The sequence below is a fragment of the Rhyacophila brunnea genome, unplaced genomic scaffold (genome assembly GCF_057557595.1).
Source record: "Rhyacophila brunnea isolate RB1 unplaced genomic scaffold, BYU_Rbru_1.0 scaffold_23, whole genome shotgun sequence".
Lineage (NCBI taxonomy): Eukaryota > Metazoa > Arthropoda > Insecta > Trichoptera > Rhyacophilidae > Rhyacophila > Rhyacophila brunnea.
The window spans coordinates 1,096,504-1,122,829 of record NW_028232893.1 but is presented as its reverse complement, the minus strand read 5'-3'; the positions used below and the strand labels follow the sequence as shown (position 1 = coordinate 1,122,829).

The 26,326-nt window shown below is 34.4% G+C and overlaps 1 protein-coding gene across 2 annotated transcripts in view; it reads left to right on the top strand.

Annotated features, from left to right (window-relative positions):
* LOC147069319 (serine protease gd-like) overlaps window positions 1-24,046 on the top strand; it is a 34,922-nt gene extending 10,876 nt beyond the window's left edge. The window contains exons 3-8 of one of the 2 annotated variants that reach the window (XM_085950478.1): window positions 4,019-4,139; window positions 4,287-4,406; window positions 16,019-16,185; window positions 18,128-18,390; window positions 19,585-19,729; window positions 23,711-24,046. In XM_085950478.1, coding sequence (XP_085806604.1) covers window positions 4,019-4,139; window positions 4,287-4,406; window positions 16,019-16,185; window positions 18,128-18,390; window positions 19,585-19,729; window positions 23,711-23,913 — 1,019 coding nt within the window. In that variant the 3' untranslated portion in view covers window positions 23,914-24,046. Of the gene's footprint in view, window positions 1-4,018; window positions 4,407-16,018; window positions 16,186-18,127; window positions 18,391-19,584; window positions 19,730-23,710 lie in introns of both variants that reach the window. The other variant, XM_085950477.1, reaches the window with a different exon arrangement.
* Window positions 24,047-26,326: the final 2,280 nt, after the last annotated feature.

The following is a 26,326-nucleotide window of genomic DNA, read 5'->3' as shown; positions in this document are numbered from 1 at the left end:
CGTTGGATTCGTTATTAAAATCTAGACATGAAAATTTTATCACTTCTTTCAAAAGCCGCTACGATTAACTGTCATTCATGAAACAACATCAATGTGTCTATCAAATCCCGCTATAACACTACTGAAACATTCAAAAACCTTTTTAGTTCAAAAAGTTTTTGTAGATTTTCTCAACATAATGAAAAAGTGTTATAGCGGGTTTTGAAACTCAGCGACACATTTATCAAATGACGAGTTCTTCGTTGAACCTTTCACCGTGGAATACATTTGTTCGTATCTTACAAAATGCGGAGATAGTTTGCAAATAGTACTGTTCCAATTAGATTAAGGCTATACCTCAGCTGAGGAATGGTCTAAAAAGATCTTGACTAGGTGATGCGCGGATTGTGGGTCGCTGGTGCAAATGACGCGAACCGAACGAAATATAATTTGTCATAAAAATTCAGCATGCGTCCTTTGTAAGTTATGTTTATTATTATAATCGTAATAATAATAGTATATTCATTGACATGTTTTCTTTTTCAATCTTTACACGATTTAAGAATATATTCATCCGACTCCATCACAAAAGAAATTGACGTGCAAACAGGTCGACTATCCCTCTCCGAATGGCAACGCGCCTCAACTCGGCCGAAATTTCGTTCCACATAGTGTTGAAAGTTATTTGCCGTTTCACTTATGTACGCTCTTAACTCTAACCTAACCTAACCTAGTAAAGACATCTCCACATGTTGTAGCATACGTACAAATATACTCCACGGTGAAATGTTCAACGAGGAACTAGTCATTTGATTAATTAATGTTATACGAACTCATGTTTCACGTACTGCGGCGCACGAATAAGTGTCCTGCGGTGAACTGTTTACGTAAAAATTTCCGGATACGATAATTATTAAAGTAATTTGTTATGGAATAGTAGCAGTCTTGTGACGTTGACTCTAAGTAGGTATTGATATAATTAACAATGTTAGAGGATTGAACTAATATAAGTACACCCGTGATCAAGTTGAGTAAATCAGCTTCAATGTCAAATTAATAATATGCGATTAATTACTATTTATATATTAGAATATTTTCTAAATTCTCTAAATGAGTTCTTAATTTCAAATGATCATTGTTTACTATTCCATAATAGAATATTGATGTTTCATATTTATTAAATGTTTTTTAGTAGGTATATAAAGGAGGACAAACAAAGTGAACTCATTCAAATTGTATACGGTTGCCATTTATATGTCCAATTTATATCATCATCATCAGCCGGGGTCAATCCACTGCTGGATGAAGGCCTCCCCAAGCATCTTCCAACTCTCTCGGTCCTGTGTCGTTCGCTGCCACGTATTTCCGCCGAACTTTATCAGTTTGTCAATCCAGCGGCTTTTAAGGCGACCGTGTGGCCGTTTCGTGCCGCTTAGGTACCACTGGATGACGGCATTTGTCCAGCGGCCGTCCTTTCGGCGAGCAATGTGCCCCGCCCATCTCCATTTCAGCTGTTTGACAGCGTCTATTACATCGCGTACTCCTGTCTGCTTCCTAACCCATTCGTTTCTCTTACGGTCCACAATTCCGGTCCGGTTACTAATTTGTATTACATGTCAAATTAATATATTAAATCATGTCTGTTTTATATACCATGTCCAATTTATATATCATGTCAAATTCAGCGCTCGAAATGAAAAATTTTACCAACCGGAGCGCTCGATAATTCTCTAAAAATATTACCCATATATAATATAATAATTATTTTATGTTTATTTTGTATAAAACTGTGCGCCTCGGAACGGGGCTCCGGTTCATTTAGAGCCCTGGTCCAGTTAATATAAAATGTCCAATTGATTATCCAGAGAACTCATAAATAATGGGAACTGACATACCTAATAGGTGTGGAGTAACAGGCAACCGATCTAGAGTGTGGTAGAATATGCAATAAACTTAAACACGTGTCAAGAATATGTCATTCTAAACGTGTCCTTCGTTCTGACAACTACTCTCGGTTTATGAACTGACGCTCACTCAATATTGGTGTATTGTAAGGTTGCAACACTCACTATTGCCAGTCTATAATGTGTGGTTAATTTTGGTAGGACACTCACACATTTAAAACAAAATGTAGTGTATTGGGGTATAGCCTATGGGAATTCTATTTATTAATCTGTTCTGTGGATATATCATATCCAATTTATATAACGTGTCCAATTTATATAACATTTCAAATTTATATAATATCATGTCCAATAATTTATATACCAGGTGTGTGTGTTAATCTTACTTAGCTGGTCGATCCGCCACACCGGGCCCCCCCTACACTCGGACTTATAGGCTACAGCCCTGTCAGCTCCCTCCTTGTACGACTGTCATCACCAATAGTGTCGCTAGATTTCAAAATCAGCCAAGTCCACCTTTAGGTATTTTTTACTTTTTTGTGAATTCCTGAAGAACTACTGCTGTCTAACATTTCTGCATTATCGAAATGTTGAACTTATTAAGGTACTGTTCGGTTATCAGGAATACAGCGGAAAACACATTTTGAAAATACCCGATATACTAGATTATTTGTTAGTTTGGGTTAGTTTAGGTTAGGTTAGGTTGAGTTAGGTTAAGTTAGGTTAACCTAACAAATAATCCAGTTTATTGGCTATTTTTAAAATGTGTTTTCCGCTGTATTCCTGATAACCGAACAGTACCCTTATTAATTTTAAATATTCTATACTCGAAATAATATAAACTTTCACACTTGTGACTGTGTACTTGAGAAAACAAAAAGCTGTTTTTCTCCTATTCATCTATTATGGACTTGGCTGATTTTGAAATCTAGTGACACAATAGGAATAATGCATAGTTTCATTTCTACCAGTAGGTACATTACTCGCATTGAACCTAATGGAATGTAATGTATTTATCGGAGGTTATCTCGAAGATGCTGATTAGCCCCGATGTTATTAATATCTGTTCTGGAAGCTTGCGTTGTGTGTGCGTGACATGGCAATTCGGGTAGTAAGGAATGATACACAGTGGTTGCATTTTCTAGTTTTTATATTGTAGATATAAAGTTTGGATCTAGGGGCGGCAGGTTATATGAAAGTATGGTGAAGCAAGTAAGTATGGTGAGGCAGGCTGGTAATCAATTTGCAGCAAAATTTCCACGTTAACATTATATTATATGGATACGTTATAATGACCAAAGTAAATTCTCCGTGATGCCCTTCATTTTTAACGTAAGTTGTCGGCTATTGTTGGCCAGCTTCATTCAGTTGTATGAAAAAGCCGATTTTTAACCACTCTTTTTATTTAATACATCTATGGTTTGGATACACACGGCACTAATACAGGACTATCACATTAGTTTTTATGTTTAGTTTAAGTTTAAAGGTTTACAATGTGATTTGATTTGAGGTTAAATGTTACGCGGAGCTACGCGCGTAAATGGTCTACATCAATGATACTCAACCTTTTTTTTCATCGGGCCAAATACATATATTTGTAAAGTAACGCGGGCCGCATCACTACTGGTGTGACGAAAAAAATCATGAAACCCCCCCCCCCACTTTTTTACAAAACATTTTTGAAATTTTAAAAATTATACGTGTTTTTTAAATTAATCTTGTGCAATAGCAACACTCTTATACCAGATCTGATGTGGACCATAATGACAATCCTCTTCCGGTATCACTATCTGTGCGTCAAAGTCAAAACGAATCTCAAGATATACGAAATTCCTGATAATAAATGTGTTTCGGGCCGCACATAAAAGCTTAAAGGGCCGCATGTGGCCCGCGGGCCGCAGGATGAGTATCGCTGGTCTACAGTCTACACTATTGAACGGCTGAAACCGATTTATTGACTGGCATTTACTGTTCGTATTATTGTCTATGCTATATAAATGAGCATAGACAATAATGCGTCAGTTGTAGGGTTGAGTAAGCCTCTACATAGTCTTAAAAAACGAATTTAGTTTGCGAGTAGTTTTATGACAATCTGCATGAATCTTTAATAAGTTTGTCTTCTGTTTCTTCTCCAGAGAACTTCGATGGACCTTCTCAATACGTGACGAGCATCAACCTTGACCACAAGTTGGCTACGGGCAACACGGCGGGTGGCCAACTCCCCGCGGCCGCTCCTGTGTCTACAGACCGCCCCAGGTACCCGCCAGACTACCTGTACAATCAGGATATCAACCAAGTCAACCCCCAACAAAACTACTACCAAAATAATAATTACCAGAAAAATCCTAATGACCAGTACCTGTTCCAGTATAGACCGACGAATAATAACAACAATTTTTATAGTGAGGATCAGTTCAATTCTTTGAGGCCAGTTGACAATGGTCAACAATTTTCAAATCCAGCCCCTGCTGTTCCCACCCCCACCGTTGCTGTGCAGCCGACTACAACACTGCAGAATACAAGGTATGACCATCTCAATTTTAATTCTTTGACAAATTTCCATTAGGTATTTAATGTTTTCGATTAGGTACCTACTGTTTATCGATAATTCAGCATTTTCTATGTAGTGATTCAAGGCTGGTCTCGGCAATTGATCAACACGAAGCCGACTTTAGAGTGGGTCAGTAGCGAAGGGTGGATGTAGGTCTTTAAGATTCTCATTAAAAAGTGCACATTAAACTTTGTTAGTCATACGTATTTGTTTTTATTTAACTAAGACTTACAGATGGTGTTGGTTAGTTTTTAAGAACCAATTAAACCTTACATAAATCAAACCATAATAGTTTTGGTATATTTTGGGCGATATGACAAAGTTGTGCACACTTTTTCATGCATACTTATTTATTTTGTTTCGTTATATTGCTGGTTCATTTTTTAAATTCATTAAGCCCTGCCCAAACCAAACTATATATAGGTATAAACTATAAATGTATGTATAATGACGTAATTGCACAATCTTAGATTTGATATAGATAGACGAGTATTTTTTGACTATTATCTATTATGGCTCGGTTTTCGCAGGGTGTAATTGAATTTTAAAAACTAACCAACACCATCTATAAATTGTAGCATTATTTCAATTTCTTATTTCTTATTTCTTATTATGGTGGTTAAGGGGGTTCAAATGATTTTTTTAGAGACTCTCCCTTAAGGCCGTACATGTCCAAAAATGTCTACGTATGTAGTTACCCATGTCATATATTTCACCGTGAGCTGTTTTACATATCGGAAAAATGGCCGTATAGTATTGAAATCAAATTTAAGTCTAAAAAAAACACTTGTATTTACAAGAGACAGAAGAAAATAGGTAGTTAAATAAAATAGAAAAATGAACATATCGTAGGTATATATTTATATAAAATTCTGGTAAGCGCTTGTAAGTGTCAAGTCGTATCTAACCATGTTCTTATTGAATCTAATAAAATTTGAACATAACTGTCTGCAATGCTCCACAAACAACGCATATTTTTTTTTAATCTCAATAGTATAGCATAATATCATCATCATCATAAGCCTGAATCTATCCGCTGCTGGATGAAGGCCTCTTCAACCTGCTTCCACTTCTCTCGGTCCTGTGCGTTTCGCTGCCACGTACTACCGCAGAACTTTATCATTTCATCTATCCAGCGGCCTCTAGGTCTACCTTGCGGACGTTTTGTACCTCTTGGATACCACTGGATGACTAAATTCGTCCAACGATTGTCTCTTTTTCTGGCAATGTGTCCAGCCCATCTCCATTTGAGGCTTTTAATGAACTCTATCACATCGCAAAGCCTTGTTTGCTTCCTTATCCATTCATTACTCTTTTTGTCCTTTCGTGTTATGCCCAGCATGCACTTCTCCATACCGCGTTGTGCTACTCTAAGTTTTTGGATCTCTATTTTACTTAAGGTCCATGTTTCACACGCATATGTGATTACGGGAAGCACACACTGGTTGAACACTTTGCGCTTTAAGCACACTGGAAGGTTACTTTTGAAGACATTATTCAGTCGGCCAAAAGCACTCCAGCCTAGCTTTACTCTTTTTCTCAATTTCATCAAATATACATCCATCTATTTCCGGTAATACAATTCACGGTGAACTGTGCTAAGACGAAATGTGATACTTACAATTTACATGTAACCACACACTACTTCTAAACCTAAATAAACTAATCAACTAATAATAATTCTTCAGTTTATATTGTGCAGTTATCAGGCAATTACAATTTAAAAAATAGCAGCAACATTGATCGCAGAAAGTAACATAATTAATTTACTCTTATTTAAGGTTTCATTATAAATAGATTTATGCATAGTCGATTAACTATGCATCTGGCCCACAATTAATGTTTAAAATAAAATTTAATATAATACCTAAAGGGGACGCTCTACAGAAATGCCCTTGAGAATTGAAAATATGATATTTTTATATGTGGTCCGGAATAGCTGGTCTACTATTAATATTAAAAAGTCGCCGCCGATACGTGAGTCAAAAGTAATGGTCAATAAATTAAATTTAAAACAAACAAACTCGCTTCAGCTTAGTGAGTATGGGGTGACCAAAAAATAATATCTTTTAATATACTTAAATGTTACTAAATTCAATATGTTAATCAGCTTTTTGGTGGGAAGTATTGCAACCAATATGGTGGATATTGTGACGTTTTTAAACGTAGAGTTTAGTTTAGTAGTTTAGAAACTTAGAAATAGATTAATAACTTTTTAACCTGAAATTGTACGAGAACTAAACATACGAAGGATTTTGAAACACATTATCTACCTACATTTTTATTTCATGTGCTATCCAAAACATAAATAATGAATAGTATTTATTTTTAATGTGTAAGACCTACATAAATATTTAATATATTGTTTAATTCTAATGCATATTTAAAAAAAACGTACAATATATCTAGTGATGTACCCGAGTTTAGAGACACTTTTACAAACTATAACGCAATTACTTTTATAATATAATATGTACTAGTGCAACAATAGGTAGGTACCATTATTGTATTTTGTTGGTTGAGTAAAGCCAATGCACGAAATAATTTATAACGCCTAAAAATAAATATTAGGTATCGTGCAGGCACCCTATATACTTTTATTATTTTTCACATTGTTTTACATTCGGCCGGCCGGCGAACAGCGGTGACGGAACCTAATAAATCATTGCAATGAATTGCTTTACCGACAATAATTGTTATTAATGTTATTATGTTTTTAAAATAAAATCTTCGATGACCAGGAATTTTGTTGTAAATTTGATTTAAAATGACGTGGCACTCGCTCTGTGGACTCTCTTTGACTGAAATATGAATCACACTGGCCCCTGTTATACCCACTCTAAAGTAAATATTCTACCACTTAACTACCAACTACACGTCATTAACATTAACAAAACCAATCTTGGTTACTATTGTCCAGTGGTTTGACTCTGAAAAACTATGAATGATCATTTTGATCGAGTGAAACTGCGTTGTTCCCTTGCCTCTTTGATAATAAGTTGTCTCTAAAACTACCTGCATACTACCATCTATTAAAAAAATGCTATATTGTTAATTGTATTATATTACGTGTCCTTTTATATACTTGATTTTAATTTGCCATTCTCTGGTAATCTGTTTATTTATTATTTTTATTATAATGTATTCACTTTTCTACCTCTACTCTATGCAATTTTTAATAACAGCAGTCAGCAATATTCACTGTTTGATTTAATTAGTGCTTTCTGTTTCAGCTTGTTTTTGTGACCATCAATAATTTATGTATTTATTTTATATTCTATTATATTCAGCAATATTGTATACTTCTGCGCATTTATTCTATACACAAAGCAGCTATCGGCGGCTATCGAGGGTAGTTTATCATATCGATACCCTAGTTCAATAGGGGAACAACACATAAAACCTTGTTCGAAGATAATGGCGTTTGAATTTTTGCAGTAATTCTCATTTTAATTTTAAAGCCATGATTTCGATGCAAGTGTGTTTTTTTATATTTATTTTAGTGGAATTCATCAATGCACAATGAAATTGTACATTTTAATAAGGGATTAGCCAATAAATTTGATTATATAACGGAATTACTGATTAATCTCAGAAAGGGTTATTCGATTTAATGACACATTGAAGAGATTTTTGATTCTTTTGCTGAATTATAAGGATAAGACCTTTCTACATCGAATGGCATTCTTAACTCAAAACCTTTAAATTTTGAGTTGTTTCCCTATTGAACTGTGGTATCGATATTTATGTATTGACGCGGTTCATGTTACAATAATTTAACCGCCTGAACTGTCAAAAAGTCGTTTGTTTTAACAGCACCCTCTTGACTGTGTTAAATTTTAGAGCGAGATAAACAGTTTTGACAGTTTAGGCCTTGTCCACATGGCGCGTGCCACGATTCGCCGTGAATGAATGTGGACACCTCAATGAGGTCACCTGTATCTCGACAGTCGTCACAGCGTGAATGCTTGTGGACGGCCCAATGAGGTTGCATGTAGGTATCTGGAATGCGCGCGAATAAAAACGCTAGACGGCTAACTTATTGTAACAATTATAATACCTCAATACATGTATATAATAAACTACTCGCGATAGCCGCCGATAGCAGCCTTGTGTATAGAATAGATGCGCTGCGACGAGGTGTAAATGAGAACTCTGCCATTCTTGGTAGTATTGACTTGTGTGTCCCTGATAACTATCTTAGAAATCGGGAGCATCAGTTGTTTGTTCTCCCAAGGAGCAGAACTAACCTGCCATTGGTGATGCTAATTGGGAGGGCAATAACTCTGTCTGGATTTTTTTTATATATTCCACCTACCTGAGGATGAGTATAGGTGGACGTTGTTTTATACATTCTCAAAATAGAGCCTGCTTAGCTCATTCGGTGTAGGTATTTCCTTGTATCTAATTTATATTTTTTGTATTTACACTTTTCTACTGTTTAATAACTTAATACAGATCTATTACTTTTTTATATATAATACTGTTTTAATAATATTTCTTTGTTTCTAAATTTCATTTCATTTCATTTCATGCTGTGAACGTCTTAAATTAATAATCTGTAATGTTCACAAAGTATATGTAAAAAAAATGAATTCTGTTGGTTGACATTAATAAAAATAAATAATTACAAGATTAAAAGAACTTATTATATACTTACAACGTTTTTAAATTTTCTGTCGAATTATTATGCTCAATATGCTCAAACAAACAAATATAGAAATTTTGAATACTGAAATGTCATTTTGATTTCCATAGTAACGCACGTATATATTAATAATTTAGTTGCTAGGACCATTCACCTAGCAACCAATAATAGTGGATTGAATTACGGATTTCTTCCGAAATAACTGTTCATACAAAAAGGAATTAACTGAAAATGAATTCAATTCTACTTACAGATGGCTAAAAGTATTAAAATAATGCATTGACATCGTGTTCTGATATATTCTAAAAGTTTCAAATGTCTAGCCAGTCGGGAAGTTAGTTAAACATCGATTGCAAGATTTGTATGGGATAAACAACCACCGGACAAATAAGAATACGAGCTAATAAAAACGTTGTAAAATAAACACGTCATAAGACTCTAGTCATAATCCAAACCTTTTGATCATATAAATAATACACACATACAAAGAGTTACGAAAACTCAATATATAATGTAGGTATTTATTATTGACATTTTTTTGTAAACAAATAACAGAACGGATGAGTGTGTTTAAAATAACAGATATGTGCAATTCTCACAATAGTGTTAATTATTTTATTATTCCTTCCGTCAGTATAAACAATACCAAAGTAATGAAGCGTGCAGAGTGCGTAACGTAACGTGCGTACAGTTGGGTTTCGGGAATTTCCCGACGGGAATTCTCGAGTAATTTTCGAGATTTCCCATCTCCGATCTCGAGAATTTAAATTTTTAACATTTCGGGAAATCCCGGATCTCAAAAATCTTTTCTCGGGATTCGGGATTTCTTTACTATCAAATATTAATTGAAAAACGATTTTCTATATGAAAAAAGTGGACATAAAAAACAAAACGTTCAAAGACTGATCGGGGCATTTAACACAATTAAGCGAACGTCGACTCAAAATGAGCGCAATTTTTGCAACATCAAGGAATTTTGTATCTCAAAAGCGTACGCGATTGTCAGACGCAGAGATTAACGCAGTGTTTTTTTTTAAATTCTTTTTCAATAAGTAATGTTTTGAATTATTTTTGTTTTCCTACTTCTATTTTATGTCTTCTTACATAAATAAAAAAAATCATATTTTTTTGGAATTTGTCTGTTTTTACACTGATTTTAGGATTCTTACAGGTTTTTTTTTAAATTTCCCGATATCTCGAGAATTCTCGAGAATTCTTTTATAGAAATTCCGAATCTCGTAATTGAGATTTTCTCGGGAAATACCTAACTCTAGTGGTGCGTATAGTGAAGTAGATGCTCAACGCTCTTACTGATTTTGAGGCCTTAAACGATAAAAAATAACAAATTTAAAACATTAGGAGGAAAACCTTAACCAGGGATTGCTTTACTGGTATTCAACTATTTATCGATACCGAAATACCGGTTTTAAAAATCCAATATACCGACATTATCGGTATTAAAAAAGCATAATATATGTTTAGGTTTTTCGAAAATTAACTTAATGATATCTTTTTCATTCCTTACTACATATATTGTTGTGTATTAAATTTAATGTATAAGTTTTATGCTGCCAAAACGCAAATATATTGACGCCAATAAAAAAGTTAAATAATGTTAAACATACATAACTTGAAAACACCTCAAATATATACCCACTACAAACAATTGTCAATTATATTTGAAAAAAATACGAAACTCGACGGGATTTTGAACCCGTATAACCATTAGTGTCACAGCAATCTGTGCATTAACCAATTATGCTACGAGCCTCATATCTAATGATGACAATTTAAACTAGTAGGTCATACATGAAATGCTTATCAAATTGCGTTATTATTGACTATCGGTTTTTGTGTTTTAAATCAAGGAATATTAATTACTAACCGACGCCCGGCTCTCGCCAAAAATTTTTGGTTATAACGTCTACTTGAACTTGCTAACATTTTTAATAAACCATTTCTTTTATGCAAATGAATAATTCACAAGATTTTGAAAATGTAACATTCCATATATTGAACATACATAGCGTCTTCTAAATTGACGTATGATTGGCTATCGGCTTTTGTATTTTAAATCAAAGTAGGTATTACTATAATTCATGGCCCCCACATCCTGAAGCGGGCCCCCAGGCTAGGATCTTTGACGGCCCCCCCTAGGATAAAGGCAGTGTAACGCTCGACAGTAGCGTTTTCCAAATGGTGTACGTAGTAAAATTAATGTGTATATTTTAGTGTTTTTTGTATATTTTAATACTTACATCTATTTGAATTATTATGGAGTTGTAGAGTATCTCATACACAATTAAACTTTATACAGCAATTGTGTAAAAATATTAATGAAGGACAATAGCGCCGCAGGCGATTTTTTTTATTATTAGAGCAAAATTATGATATTTATGTGTTTATCTCACTTATCTAGAGCCCTGTCAGCCCCCCCCCTTGTGGGGGGCATGCTATAATTAATCACGTATTACTCCAAAGTATTTTAGTGTTGTAGCTTCCTTGAATTTGCAAATAATTTTTAATTAATTATTTTTTTTATCCTGTTGTCTTACTTTTTTCAAAAGATTTTTTCTATTGATTTTAATATAAGTATTTATTTTTCTCAGAAGTGTTTTCAAAAATTATGTTTGTTTAATAATATATTTATATTAATTTATTAACATTGTATTAATTTTGTGTAAATCATACATACATGGTTTAATTTATACAGTCTGCTTTGTCACAAATCACAATAAATATGTACATACAGCAGTATATACCTACCAACTTTACCTAAATTTAAATCAAATTATAAATTCAGGAATGTTGTTATGTTTTGGGTAATATTTTACACTTAGTTTGTGGGAAATACGCATTTTTTTTTAATTTCAACGTAATTTAATAACTTTCGTGACGGATTTTAACTCTTCGGAGGCATTCTTTTAAATTTTCTGACAATACTATTGCGTCATTGGCGTCAAAGAAATGCGCCACTGTAAGCGTGACTGTGTTTTTAAGGGTGAGAATAAAGTTTTTAGCAAAAACAGCAATTGAATACATTTTACTTAATTTTAATTAATTGTGATGATTTTAATTCATATATTATTAATTTTAATTAATACTTATATAATTACGGCATAGATTAAAAGTTTTGATGAGTTCAGAATACCAAATCTCGAAGTAAAAAAAAATCGATGTGTGTACTTATGTACGCGCGTTATAAGTTATACATCTTTGGCGTAACAAAACAAAAACAAAACTTGTGATAACCTAGATTCTTCGACTAGCTCTTAATTATCTTTTTAAATTACACACGTAAGAAAACGGGCCGCTTATTGAAGCGCCGTTGGTTTATTTCTATGCACTTTAACTAATATTACTAAATTATATAATGGTTTCTCGTTGTTTTTATTTTTAAAGTAACAACTGCCACTATGACGTTTAATAGTTTGTTTACGTAAGAAATTGCAAATGGCCGACAATAATAAATTCGCTGCCTAGGCAACGGAACAATTCTAAACTATAATATTATACTGTATAATCGTCACGATCGCAGTATCATACTGTAGCGTAAAGGTAGTGCGTTAATAATAGATAACCGAACAAATCGGTGGTTCGAATCCAATCGAGTGCGATTTTTTTCGTGTGAAAAAATAAATTATGTGTTACATGTCACACGCCAAAAATACACTCTGACCTGATTTCCCAAACGGGCCTAAAGAAGTATAACTTCAAAAAGATTTCGAATTTTCTAGAAAAGTCGATGTTCTTTTAAATTTTAAATAAAATATGCTAAAACTATGAATTATTCAAAAATCTTTATCGTATCAAACTATATTATGGCAATAATTAAATATCTATAAAATTTAATGTACCTAATAATAAAAATCGATTTTTTAATTAAGTACTTAACGCAAACTTTATACTTTTTGGTGTTGGTTTTGAATTATAAAATAATATTTTTAATGTTTTTAGATAGGTACCTAATATTATTATGTTATTTAAAACGAAAATTATTGTGTAAAATGTATTAAAATCAGTTTTAAACGGTTAAAGGCTAGGGGCTAAGGGCTAACGGGACTAAGGGCTCACGTGTCATATAAAGGCTGAAATAAAGAATTTGAATATTTTTTTAGGAATTAACTCTATACTTTGTAAGAAAAAAAAATATAAATATAATATGATGCTCGGGTCCGTCCACACGTGGGCCCGATTGGGCACACCGACTTGATATCAATCAAGGCCAACTTTGAGGCATTTGAAAAATTTGCTGCGTCATATGGAGAACGGAATGATTCCGATCCCTCCTTAGATTCATTACTTTCATCTCCTGACTCCTCTGTTTCGGCAGAGTTTCAGCACACGGGTGCAGATGACCCTCCATGTCATTAAAGATAAATGACGGCAGAGCAAGTCAAGATTCTTTTTATTTTCTAAAACTGCATGGTTGCTACATTAGTCCCGTGCAGCATCGCTTCGGGACAAGGAACTTTTCTATTTCACTAAAATCTTTTCATTCTGACACGTTTATAGCGTAATGGAAGGCGGCTGCATATACATGGCGGGTGGAGATGGGGCAACTCAAATCAATCATTCTCCTTTTTTATTCTATAAATAAACATTTCGTGATCACATAAAATAATATATGAATACGGTAAGCGTCGTTGTTTAAAATTGAAAATATACGCACAGTTTTGCACAGATGGCCGCGATGGTTGAATGGTGTAATGTATTAATGTATCAAGGTACGTTCATTCACAATCAATAAATGCTAAAATAATTTGACAAAGAAACATTTTTCATTATAAATATGATTTTATAACAACTTGTTTTTCGGCGATTGAAAATACTAATTTCAAGGCAGGCATGACGTGATATTACGTCTCATTATAAAACCTTATTTCGTAATGTAAATTGTTTTTTAATTTTAGCATTTTATTGAAAATGGAAATGAATGGACATTAAAATAATAAATTATACTTTTATAAAATAGAAACTCTAATGAAATATTTGTCGAATACATTTTAATTAGAATTCTTTAATAATAGATAATATAATATTATAATATACTTTCAAATTATAATAAAAATTAAATGTATAATTCATTTTTGATAGAAGAATAATTTGAAAATGTGCTATAACCACAGATATCTTATAATATGTACCATATACCTATGGTCTGATTACTAATAATTTAACAAAAATCTTCTTTTGTGGTATTATTTAACATATTATATGTGATAATGATAATATGTGTCTTTGAGTCGCCTAGAGTCATAACTCACATTTTTCAATTTTGTCATTTTTTAGATAAATATACCAAGTGATTTTAAAGGCATTAATCTATATAAAGAAAGATAGTTGGCTATCAAAAGTCACATTAAACCATCTGACAATCGTTGACAAAGTTGACTGTTGGTGTCATAACTCACATTTTGCAATTTTGACATTTTTTTAGTTAAATATACCAAGTGATTTTAAAGGCATTAATCTATATAAAGAAAGATAGTCGGCTATCAAAAGTCACATTAAACCATCTGATAATCGTTGACAAAGTTGACTGTTGGTGTCATAACTCACATTTTGCAATTTTGACATTTTTTTAGTTAAATATACCAAGTGATTTTAAAGGCATTAATCTATATAAAGAAAGATAGTTGGCTATCAAAAATCACATTAAACCATCTGACAATCGTTGACAAAGTTGACTATTGATGTCATAACTCACATATTTCAATGAATAATGTGTTGTAATGTTCTGCCATCAAGGCTTTTCTAACCAATCAAGGAAGTCTATTTCTTATAATGTGCTGTGTATCTGTAGCCTTAGGAATATTATATATATATTTTAAATAATGTAAATTGTAATTAATATTTAAGATAGTTATATAGATAATTTTCTTCTAATTACAAAAACAGTGCTCTGGTAGTTTTTTGCTATTATCTCAAAACTAGATTTTTGGCATATATGAGTTATGACTAGGGAATCCAATCCCGAGCCAAAATTCTGATCCCGGGACTGGTCCCAGGATTGGAATTTTTTCCACAGTTAATATATTTTTTTTTATATTTACAAATAACATTGATAAAATCGGTCAAAAATAAATCTAGTATAATTTATACTATTTAAGACATTTGTATTGTTAATATTGTGTACGTTCAATCTTGAAAATACATAAGTTTAATGGAGTAAATAATATTGTAATATAAATAATAATGTGAATTTAATATTAGATTGCGGTTTCTGATAGTAAAGACTTAATGAATGGGTTAGCGAGATTTAAAATAGTAAAGAAAATCATGGTGTACTTATGGCTTTTCCGCTTGATAAATCTAATTAGTCAGCCAAATATGAAATTGCCGTAAAACGTATGAGATCATGGTAGAATTACTTTGTTAATAGTGCGAAGCATTGTTTTTTACAATCTTTATTATTTTTATTAATTTATGTGAAAAAATAAAATGAATCGGCAACTTGCACATGGGTATAAATCATACTTCATTCAAACTCAGTTTATTTCTAATGTAGTTATGTGTTATTATAAGTATTTATTCTGTTATATTTTCGTTTTTATTTTATTTTCCATAAAAACTGATAAAAAATCAATCCCAAAAGTTTCGGGATTATGTTTATCATTCCCGGGATTCATAGCTATCGAAAATGGCTTGGAATCCCTAGTTATGACTCTTTGCAAACATTTCTAGAATGAGAAAAGGCAGGTATCTTTATACATTGTTATACAAATTTACAGATTGTTCACACTCAACTCTGAAAGATACCCTAAATTAATATGGTTCACCTCTTATACGGTACGTGGGCCCTTAACAGCATTCGAATTACGCGCCACACAATATACTTTTAAGCTTCAGAAAATACATGACTTAGATAAACCTTAAAAACATATATAAGTAGTTTCACAAGTAACATCCATTAATCTTAACATCTCTTCTCAGATTCCTTCAATGTGGCACTGGAAGAGCTGACAACTTCTTGGTAGTGAAGGGAATGGAAACTCACCCTGGCGACTGGCCATGGCTGACCGCTCTCCTCACTGTCAAAACCAGCACACCGGTCTTCACTTGCGGAGCAACTCTGATATCAAGCAAGCATGTCGTTACAGGTTTGATTTATAAATTTATTACTTCATTTCTTCACGCACAATATCTAGAAAAATCAACGTCACCACAGCCTCCAATCTAATCTAAAAAGGGTAGCAGTAGCTGTCAGTACTATCGTAAAGCACATAGAGCAGGAATGGCGAACGTTTCTATCGTAAGTATATTGTAATAGTGTGAAGTGTGAAGTGTAAGGAATAGAATGTGAATATTAGAGAAGAGATTAGAGAAGTTGAAAGTTAAGAGTAGAGCATGATTAAGATATAAGAGTAAAGAGTAAAATGTTCAGGGCGTGTGATCGCGCTGACAAATGGATGTGACTATCAGTGAACTTGTATCTATAGACTATAATAAAAAAGAATTAAGAAGAGTAGAGACTAAGAAAAATGTCTATAAACAAGACTTGTAAGTGTATGATAAAATTGATTAATGATTAGGGCGCCAAGTGCTTCCTAGATGTGTACATGATGGTATATTGAAGAAAACACTGTAATTTAGAGGTAACAATTGTTTATTATAAGCTAGAAAACATTGAATTTATTTAAACAAGTGAGAAGATAGAGACATGAAATTCAAGAGACTCGTGATATTTGCTATGCGAATATATATATACTTTTACAAGAACAATATAATACAAAAAATAGGGGTACTCATCTGCTGGTTCATTTGAAGACACTGAATTTACAAATGGTAATGAAAGTTCAATGAAGCGAAATCAATACTGAGAATTAATGTGAACGGCGTCCGTACCAGCCGTGATCAAAAGTAAGTTAAGTGCAGAGCTCCTTCCCGATGAAACGCCAGGGTAAAAGTGAAAGAAATATAAGTCCATCCCCCATTGCTCTCGTCCTGCCGCAGGGTGAGGGTTGGTGTCAAAGACACAACCAATCTTCCATCTTCTTCTCTTGGTGAGCATTTACATAGTTTGTATTTAGGTATAGATATCTAAAATGTGACAATATGTAAAGGGTTATCAAATAAGAGATATATAATGTATACTGAACTTTTCATTCAATAAGATGATTATGTCATGAGCTGTATGGCATGTTGCACCATCTTTTTGAAACCAGATATTGTCCAGACCAAAATTATCTAATTTTTGCCAGAAAAAATCAGTAATCATATTTCTGTAGCGTTCTCCATTAACAGTATCTGCATTGCAATTTAGGGCAAAAAATAGGTTCCAATTACACCTCCAGACAATGACATTATTAATGCACAACGCACTCAATACAGTAGCTAGCAATTAAATTCACGCACAGCGACATTCGCACATGTATAGGTAGACGTCACGCAATTTCCATTATGCGATATCACGCATCAGGAATTTATAGCAATATCACCTTTATTGTAATGGCGATAGAACAGATTATGCCATTCGGCAGACCCGACAAAAAAGTGAGTGTCATTTTTATTCCCAGATGATTCGCCCATATTAATGTCATTGTCTCCAGACCATAAACCATACCAAACTGTTAATATTTATGGATTAAAGGAGTTTTGACAATAGCGCGTGCGTTTCCATTACTACAAAATGCGACAGTTGTGCTTATTTACGTAGCCATTTAACCAAAAATGAGCTTTATTGCTGAAGGTGATTTTTTCATGAAATAATGGTTTGTTTCAAGTTGCTCTAAAGCCCGATCAGCAAAATCTCAATGCACCAAATGTTCATTCGGCTTAAATTCTTATGTTAATGCCTTCAAAAGTATATCTGCATGAAGAATATTCCATGTGCATGTAGTGCCATAAGAAAGTCCAAGTTCTCGAGAACTACGTGTAATTGATTGTTCTGGATTTTAATCCACACTTTGATTCACAACATTGACATTTTCAGCAGTACGTTTACGTTTTTGACTGTTTTGACGTTTGAACTGTAGCCGCGGTTGAACAACAAAAACTGAAGATATTTTGTTAATAAATTGAAAAAAATCCTTTCATTTTCAGCCGGTCACTGCGTGTCGAGACAAGGCAGACCACAATCCGTGAACGACCTGTTACTTGGCTTCGGCGGCTTCAGGTTATTCGATTTCAGTGAGACCCGCACACCCCTGCAGATCATGCTGCATCCAAGTTACTCCACCACTCCCCTTAAGGCAGACATCGCAGTGCTGATCGTCGCTGACGTCACTTTCACCACAACCGTAAAACCGGCTTGTCTCTGGCAGGGAGACAACAGCCTCAGTGCGGTTGTCGGACAGACGGGAACCGTAAGCTAAACCTAGTACCTACACCTACACAAATGTCTACATACATCTGCACGCGAACAAATAAACAATATTTTTAAAAAATTGTGTAAAAACATTTTTTTTATTCGACTTATTTATTATACTTAAACAGTTTTTTTTATTCAACGAATAATTTACAAGAATTGATTCTTTATTGAACGTACATAATTTAAAACTATGTATGCCCACGATGGCCGCGCGACTTAATCGTTGACCTTTGGCGAAGTGGGTCCCAGGTTGGAATCCTGGGTCTGGCAAGTACACATTTTGTTTTTCAATTTGTGTATGAGTCAGAATATGGATCTACTAGATCCTACTAGAAACTGCTATACCTACTAGAAAAAATATTTGAATACTAGTTATTTAAAAAAAATATTGTTTTAATAAGCCTCAGTTGAGACTTCGTAACTAATTTAAAAAAAAATAGGTTGTATTAATTCGTAACCAAATTGAAGTTACTCATGATTATGAGACTATCAGAAGCTGGTTACAACTTAATACTCGAAAGCGGATCAATGTAGAGTATGTCAATAAGTAGACGATTTTTGTTATTTTCACATAAGTTTTGCGTGTTCACAGTTATTGAAATGAAGACAATCGGTGACGTCCATTGACCAGCCCCTTGGTATGAAACGATGTGAAGGGTTATATTATCATATATCTATATTGTAGCTAATTTCATTGTAGTAAAAACGGACAATGGGCTCCGTAGCATTTTTGTGACCTTATTGGCGCTACCAAACCTTACCCGGTCTTAATCGGGCGTATCGCGGAACAATACGTTTGAATCTAAAGCATCAGTATTTTTATGACTGGGAATGTCTGAGGAGCAGTTATGACTTTAATTATTAAAAATTATTACAAACACATAGAGGCAAAATTTAAAAAAAAATTGTCAATTCGAAAGCTATTACAAAACTGCCGAACAATCCAAGTAAAGAGATTTTGACGTTGACTGTATAACGCCCCATTTTTTTTAAATGCAACATAATTATTGGGCTTTATGGCGACCAGGTCAGACGGTCCTATGGGTTCAACAGCTGGTTTAATCAACTTGAGCAGCTCTTCTCTTTCCGTACACATTTTATGACATTCCCAGAGGATTTGGTTTGCAAACTGTAGCGATAATATACCACACATCTGTGTTATATATTATGTATTTGTAACTTTTTACAGTTAGTTGGGTGGGGCCGTGATGGGTCGGGAACGGTGCATACGAATGAACCTCTGATGCTGGAGGTCCCCATCGTCAGCACTGACACTTGCAGAGCAGCACACAGTGACTTCCACTTCCTCACAAGTGACACAACGCTATGTGCAGGTAAATATCACCGTGTTCAGGAAAGTGGAAATCTTAGATGGGTTCTGGTTTCCTTCTATAGCCCTCTCCACATCTAATAAAGGCAGTGACGTCCCGTGGGGGTAGGCAGATTAAGCGTCGCTTAGGGGCGGCAGTTACTCGAAGGGCGGCAAATAGAGGAGAATCATTAGTTATAATATTATATAGAAAAAAGCTACCTACCTAAACTTAGTAATGACGGAAATATCTTTCCATTAAAAAAATCAGCTCACTGGTTGGAATCAAAATTTATTAATTACTTAAAAGGCTTAACAGGACTGTATTTTTTTTTGTCGGGTTCGCGATGTCTAGTTTACTTCTGTCGTCCTTGGACGTCACGTCCTTAATGAGTAGCAATAACACGTGCAATTTTTCAAATTTTATTTGAATTATAGGTAGGTACTTACATAGGTACCATGTATCCAAATATTTTTGCACTATACCTATCACTCGCGAGTTTTGGAAATTATCGGGTGTATTTTAAATGTATCTGAAACCGTGGACTCGCAATATTGTCTATTAAAGCAGAGATGTCATTTAAATTTATCATTTTGATTTGGTGGTATATATTTTGTTAGTAATGTATCCATACAACACATTTCTTAGATATTGGAGTCATGAAAGGATGAAAAAAATGGGGCGGCATTTTGGCGCTGCCTAGGGGTGGCAATTTGTCTAGGGACGTCACTGAATAAAGGTCCTATATACATAGTGGTAGCCTTCCAGTTTGGTGGACATCAGATAATATTGGTACGCTACCCGAATGAGAATGTCTCTCACATCATCGCTTAAGTGCGAAATACATTATAGTAAATGTCGCCTACTAACACGTGACGTCACAATAAGCTGCCGTTCCTGGAAAAAAGTGTGCAATGTCGTTTTTATTGGTATTTAAAATGTTATCAGACTGATGCTCCTATCCCGTAGCACATTTTGAACCTTTAAATAAATATTATCAGTTATCAGTAGCAAAATCTTTTCCTTAATCACCAGGACGGCAATTCCTGAATAAAGCACTATGAAGCACAAGCAGTGGCGCACCCAGGATTTAATATTGGGGGGGGGCCCAAGGAAGAGAATGTAAATTAGTCTCATAGGCTCTTTTTCTTCTTCTCTTTTATCGGTCTTTTGTCTATTACCTACACCATGGTCCCCACAACCTGAAACGGGCCCTCAGACTAGGATTGGCGGCCCCCTTACCTACCGCTAAGATTAAATGCAGTGTGAAACACTACATTAACGTTTTTCAAATTGTGTTTTAGTTCAAATTAAGGGTACTTATACAGTGAATTATTGGCGATTTTTAATACATCTACTTTAATAATGAAGCTGTCGAGTATCGACACATAATAGTCAAAAAATATATTGCACAATTATATAAGTAATTGAAAATGTTCATGACCGTGAAGTATAATGGCGCCGCAGGCGACTTTTTTACTATCAAAGCTAATTTATGGTGTGTGTTTATCTCACTTATCTGGTCAACCCGACACGCCGGCCCCCCCACAGCCCCGGCCCCCAGGCTAGAGGCCTGTCAGCCCTCCCCAGCCATGACCTACACCACTCCGGAATTCGGGTAAACACCGAGAATTTTTTGACAGTTCCATTAAGGATTGGGTTTTTAAAAAACCTGAGATTAGTGTTGTGTTAGAAATTAAAATCTAAGAAATTTTTCTAAAAGGGGTGCTGGAGAATTACAAATCATTTTTTGCCGGCCCCAAGGTATAGTTTACTGGCTTTAAATTTCAATGTTTAAAATCATTCTGATAATTTTCATGTTTGGGGGGTGCCAGGGCCCCTTGGCCCACCCCCTGGGTGCGCCACTGAGCACAAGTGACCAGTTGCGCAAACATTACGCAAACCTACTTCACTGTAGCATACTAAAAGTCAACCGCCGCTGTCCACTGCGGGTGAGTTGAGCTAGGTACATGCGTTGCCGCTAGAGGCGCTGACGGTAAACGTCAGATCTAATGTCAACGTAATATTGTAGAAAGCTGTATGTACCTACATCTATTGTGTTTTGTCTTTTACATAACTATTACCGTTGAAAGTGTTATTTTGTGTTTAAATCCTCATTTAAATATTTATTGTGATTTTGTAATACACAAACACACATGTTTGTTTACAAAATACAACGGAAATTCCGTGTTGTAATATTGTTATATTGGAGACGTAACTAGCTTGTTTAAAGATTAATTGGCTACGTACTTCAACAATGAATGGTTAAATAATGCAACATTAACGGTAAGTACTGATTAAATATGAAGGCATTACCAAAATGGATAAAAATGTTATTTAATTTCCATGAAATTGACAAGAGTCCGTCACAACATGTTTACTTTCTATCTTACTCTAACGCATGGACATGAGGTATAAGCATGCTTAATGCTTTCTCACTCGCACTTATATATCGCGTACCCGTTTCACTCGAAGCTCTGTACACACAATATCTCCTGTAAAACTACAAATTTTACGTGCTTCAGTTGAAGCGGTTCGGTGATGTGTTTTGCAGTGCTTCACTCGGGGATTGGCCTCCAGAACAACAATGAGGTCACCTCACGTTGAACTGCACTGCATCGACACCTGCATGACTCAATGAACGTTTTTTTATCATTTTCCACATGCCTACACATTTTCGAATCATGTAAAAATTGCATGTTTTTTTTAATTTTTAGTGGTTAGCACTACGTATTTTCTACAAGAATGTTGTCTATTATCTATGGTCTGCGGGTTAGGTTATGTTCAAAATATTATTGAATTTACAAAGACTCGCTACTAGGTTACTCATTGAATTTACGATAAAAATATTCAGCGAAATGACGAAACCATATACTTACTAAATTTGTAGCCGTGACAACGTGATAGTACGCGACATGTATCTTAATATAATCACAACTTTACTCGACGCTTACATTCGGTCGGTAGGTACTAATTTACGGTAGAGAATGATGCCACACTGAGTTTCGGCGGTATTCGGTGTAGTCCTGGGACATAAATTATTGTCCCGTGGAATTTTGAATGAATACATTGAAAGGCTACTTGAAATATCTTATCTATAAATATCCTTGTGTACTCTTATTAGATATTTTACTTGAAATTGTATCATGTGACGTATCATCATCATCATTATCAGCCTGAATCTATCCGCTGCTGGATGAAGGCCTCTCCAAGCTGATTCCACTTATCTAGGTCCTGTGCGTTGCGTTGCCACGTACTTCTGCAGAGCTTTATCATTTCACCGATCCAGCTGCCTCTAGGTCTACCTTGCGGACGTTTTGTACCACTTGGATACCACTGGATGACTAAATTTGTCAAAGAATTGTCCCTTCTTCGTGCTATGTGTCCAGCCCATCTCCATTTGAGGCTTTAAAATAACTTTATCACATCGCAAATCCTTGTCTGCTTCCTTGTCCACTCATTCTTTTTTTTGTCCTTTCGCGTTATGCCCAGCATGTACCTCTCCATACCACGTTGTGCTACTCTAAGTTTTTGGATCTCTCTTTTACTTATGGCCCATGTTTCACACGCATATGTGATCACGGGAAGCACACGCTAGTTGAACACTTTGCGCTTTAGGCACAGTGGGAGGTCACTTTTGAAGACATTATTCAGGCGGCCAAAAGCACTCCAGCCTAGCTTTATTTGCGAACAATAAAATTTCGTCAAATATACATATATCTATAGAAACTTGTTGTTCCAGATAGATGTAGTTTTTCACCTGTTCGAGCTGAGTATCATTGGTGAGGATCTCTTTTTGGTCCGCAAAGCAGTTGAACATGACTTGTCTTTGTTACATTTATTTTCAAGCCTACTTTGTTGCTTACTATTGAATATAGCTTATCGGAATTCTATTTATTATCTGTTCTGTGCATGTGATATCTTAAATCCAAAATGTTGGCCGCTCCATGCATTGATGATAAACTTACGCTTACTTACTTCACCATGTCACGTTTATATTTATAGGTAAAAGAGATGGCTCCAGTCCCTGTAACGGTGACTCTGGTGGTGGACTTTACGTCCAGCAGAACGGCTTCTGGGCACTGCGAGGAATCGTCTCCGTGAGTCTGAAGGACCGCAATACAAATTTCTGCGACACCTCCCAGTTCGTCGTGTACACCGATGCGGCCAAGTACATGCCGTGGGTTAGTCAAATTATGGGGTCTTAGATGGACCTACGCATTAATCGAAAACAAAATGTAACATATACTTGAAGTTAACTGTGTGAACGAAACGCGTGTGGTATTAAATATTTGGTACAGTTCGGTTATAAGGAATACATGCGGGGTGTAGCCCTCAACTTCTCGAGAAAGCCAACAATGGGTGTGTCGTTTCCCGTAGCGACAAAATCATTAATTGTCAATAGGGCATTTTCGCCAAAGTTTGTACATTGCGTTTTTGGCATGTCCCATGACTTTGATTGATTTTTTCATAGTTATTATATTATAAAATGTTGGAAAGTTATGTACTTTTAACATGCAAATTTATTAATTTACTCTATTCAATCAGTTAAATACAACTATCTGACCTGTATATATTTTTAATTGATTATTTAGATCGAAAGGTAGTGCGTTTTTACCATGTCCCACCCATAAATTCAAATAAACAAAGTCTGATTTCGTCATTAATTTTGAGTGTGTAAAATTAAATTCGTAGTGTTTTCAACAGCTTACATTATATATTTTTGGAAAATATATAGTTTTTTCGTAAATTTGTACCAATATTGAAAAAAAATCACGTTTAAAGTGTGTCCCAGGATATTTGAAAAAGTGGAACTCCACATTCCGTTACCACGATTTTAGCATGAAGGCGAAAAATTTTCACTATAAATATGTTTTTTTTTAATGTAGCAACATTTTTGTATAACACTGATCGCCATGTACACTTTAAATTGTTGGTGTGTGTCGGTATCGCTATCGGAACAGGTTGCTTTCTGGGTTGGTCATTTAAGAAGTTCCACTACTGTTACCACGATTTATAAGGTAAGAAAACACATATTTCTATTTCACATACTACACATATGGAGCTTATCTTTCATACTACAGATATAATAAAACATATCGCAGGTTTAACAATAAAACTAAGCTAAATTTTGGCTTCAAACACTTCTGAAACAGAATCCGTTACTTCCACTCCGAAACTATATTGGTGGTAACGTATATGTGGAATGTAAAAGTAACGAAATGGCATGCATAAAGTTGGGTTTACAGTGTGTGTTTAGTTCTTCATAGATTATAAAAAAAATTATTTTGTCTGTTCGTATGAAAAACAAAAATATTTTCATTAAAAAATATAAAAAATAACCTGACTATAATATAATAATATAATAAAGATTAAAAAAGTATGTGATATGTCTGAATACGCAAAAATAGCGCACATAAAAGTATGGAGATAAAAAAAAACAACAGAAGGAAAAGAAAAAACACCAGACTGAAATAATTGCGAGACAGGCACTGGCTCTGTCATACTCTTTCTGTTATACGCCACCAAAATTTTAAAACTTCTCCATACATTTTAGGCATAGAAATTTATAAAAATGTATGAAAAAGTATTTTTTTGTCACGTTTAACAGAAATGTGTACTCGATTAGATTTAATACCTAGAACTGTAGGTATTCACGAAATGTCAGAAAAGTACGTCTTGATTACAATCAACCTGTATAGCTACATTTTATGTTGATGAATACAATTAAATTTCAAGACAACATAAAGTCGAACTTGGTTATTACGAGGAAGATGGGACCGACTGAATTTGCTTGTTATAAGCGTTACTCGTTATATCAGAGAATAGGTATTTTTAAATGAGCATGTCACATTACACAAAAAGCCGAAAATAAAAAATTTGGAAACCATCGTAAAAATCCCCGAAACGAGCATGGCATTCATAAACTACAAAAGAAGTTGTTTATTGTAATTAACGCTGGTAGGTACCTACGGACTTCACAAACCTTGGATTTTTCAACCATATGCGTGGATACTTTTTTATTATTGTCGGTGAAACACCAATAAGGTAGGTACTTAGACACTTTACTAGTGTCATAAACGTAATCCGACCCCGGCGGCATCCTGTCCAATCGGATTTTATTGCTTAGGGTCGAAATGTTTTAAAACGGTCGACACATTAACAGTATTTTAGCTCGGTATATCCGATAAGTTGCTCGTTATAACAGTGAAAGAATTAAATGTATGGCGAAAATCATAAACCAATTGTCAACAAATGTTTCGTTATTACATCCGAGATCTCGCTATGTCAGAGATCGTAATAACCGAGTTTGACTATAATTATTTTCGTAAAAGTTATATACTCCGTGCCGCGCTAGGAACTCGCGTCTGAATCCCTTGCTGATTTTTTTTTTCATATATTGTTAATTTGCTTAAAAATATTTTTTATCTGAGTTACAAATAATATAAATGCCAAATAAAGTTATGGTAATGTATAGTGTGTCAAAATTATTACCTACCTTATTTTACAAGTATTGTGAAATTTATTATAAAATATGTCTATTTTAGTGATTAAGTTTGATTTGTTTTGTTATTTTGACGCACGTTGAATATTTATCTGTCTATCAAAAAATTCAAATAA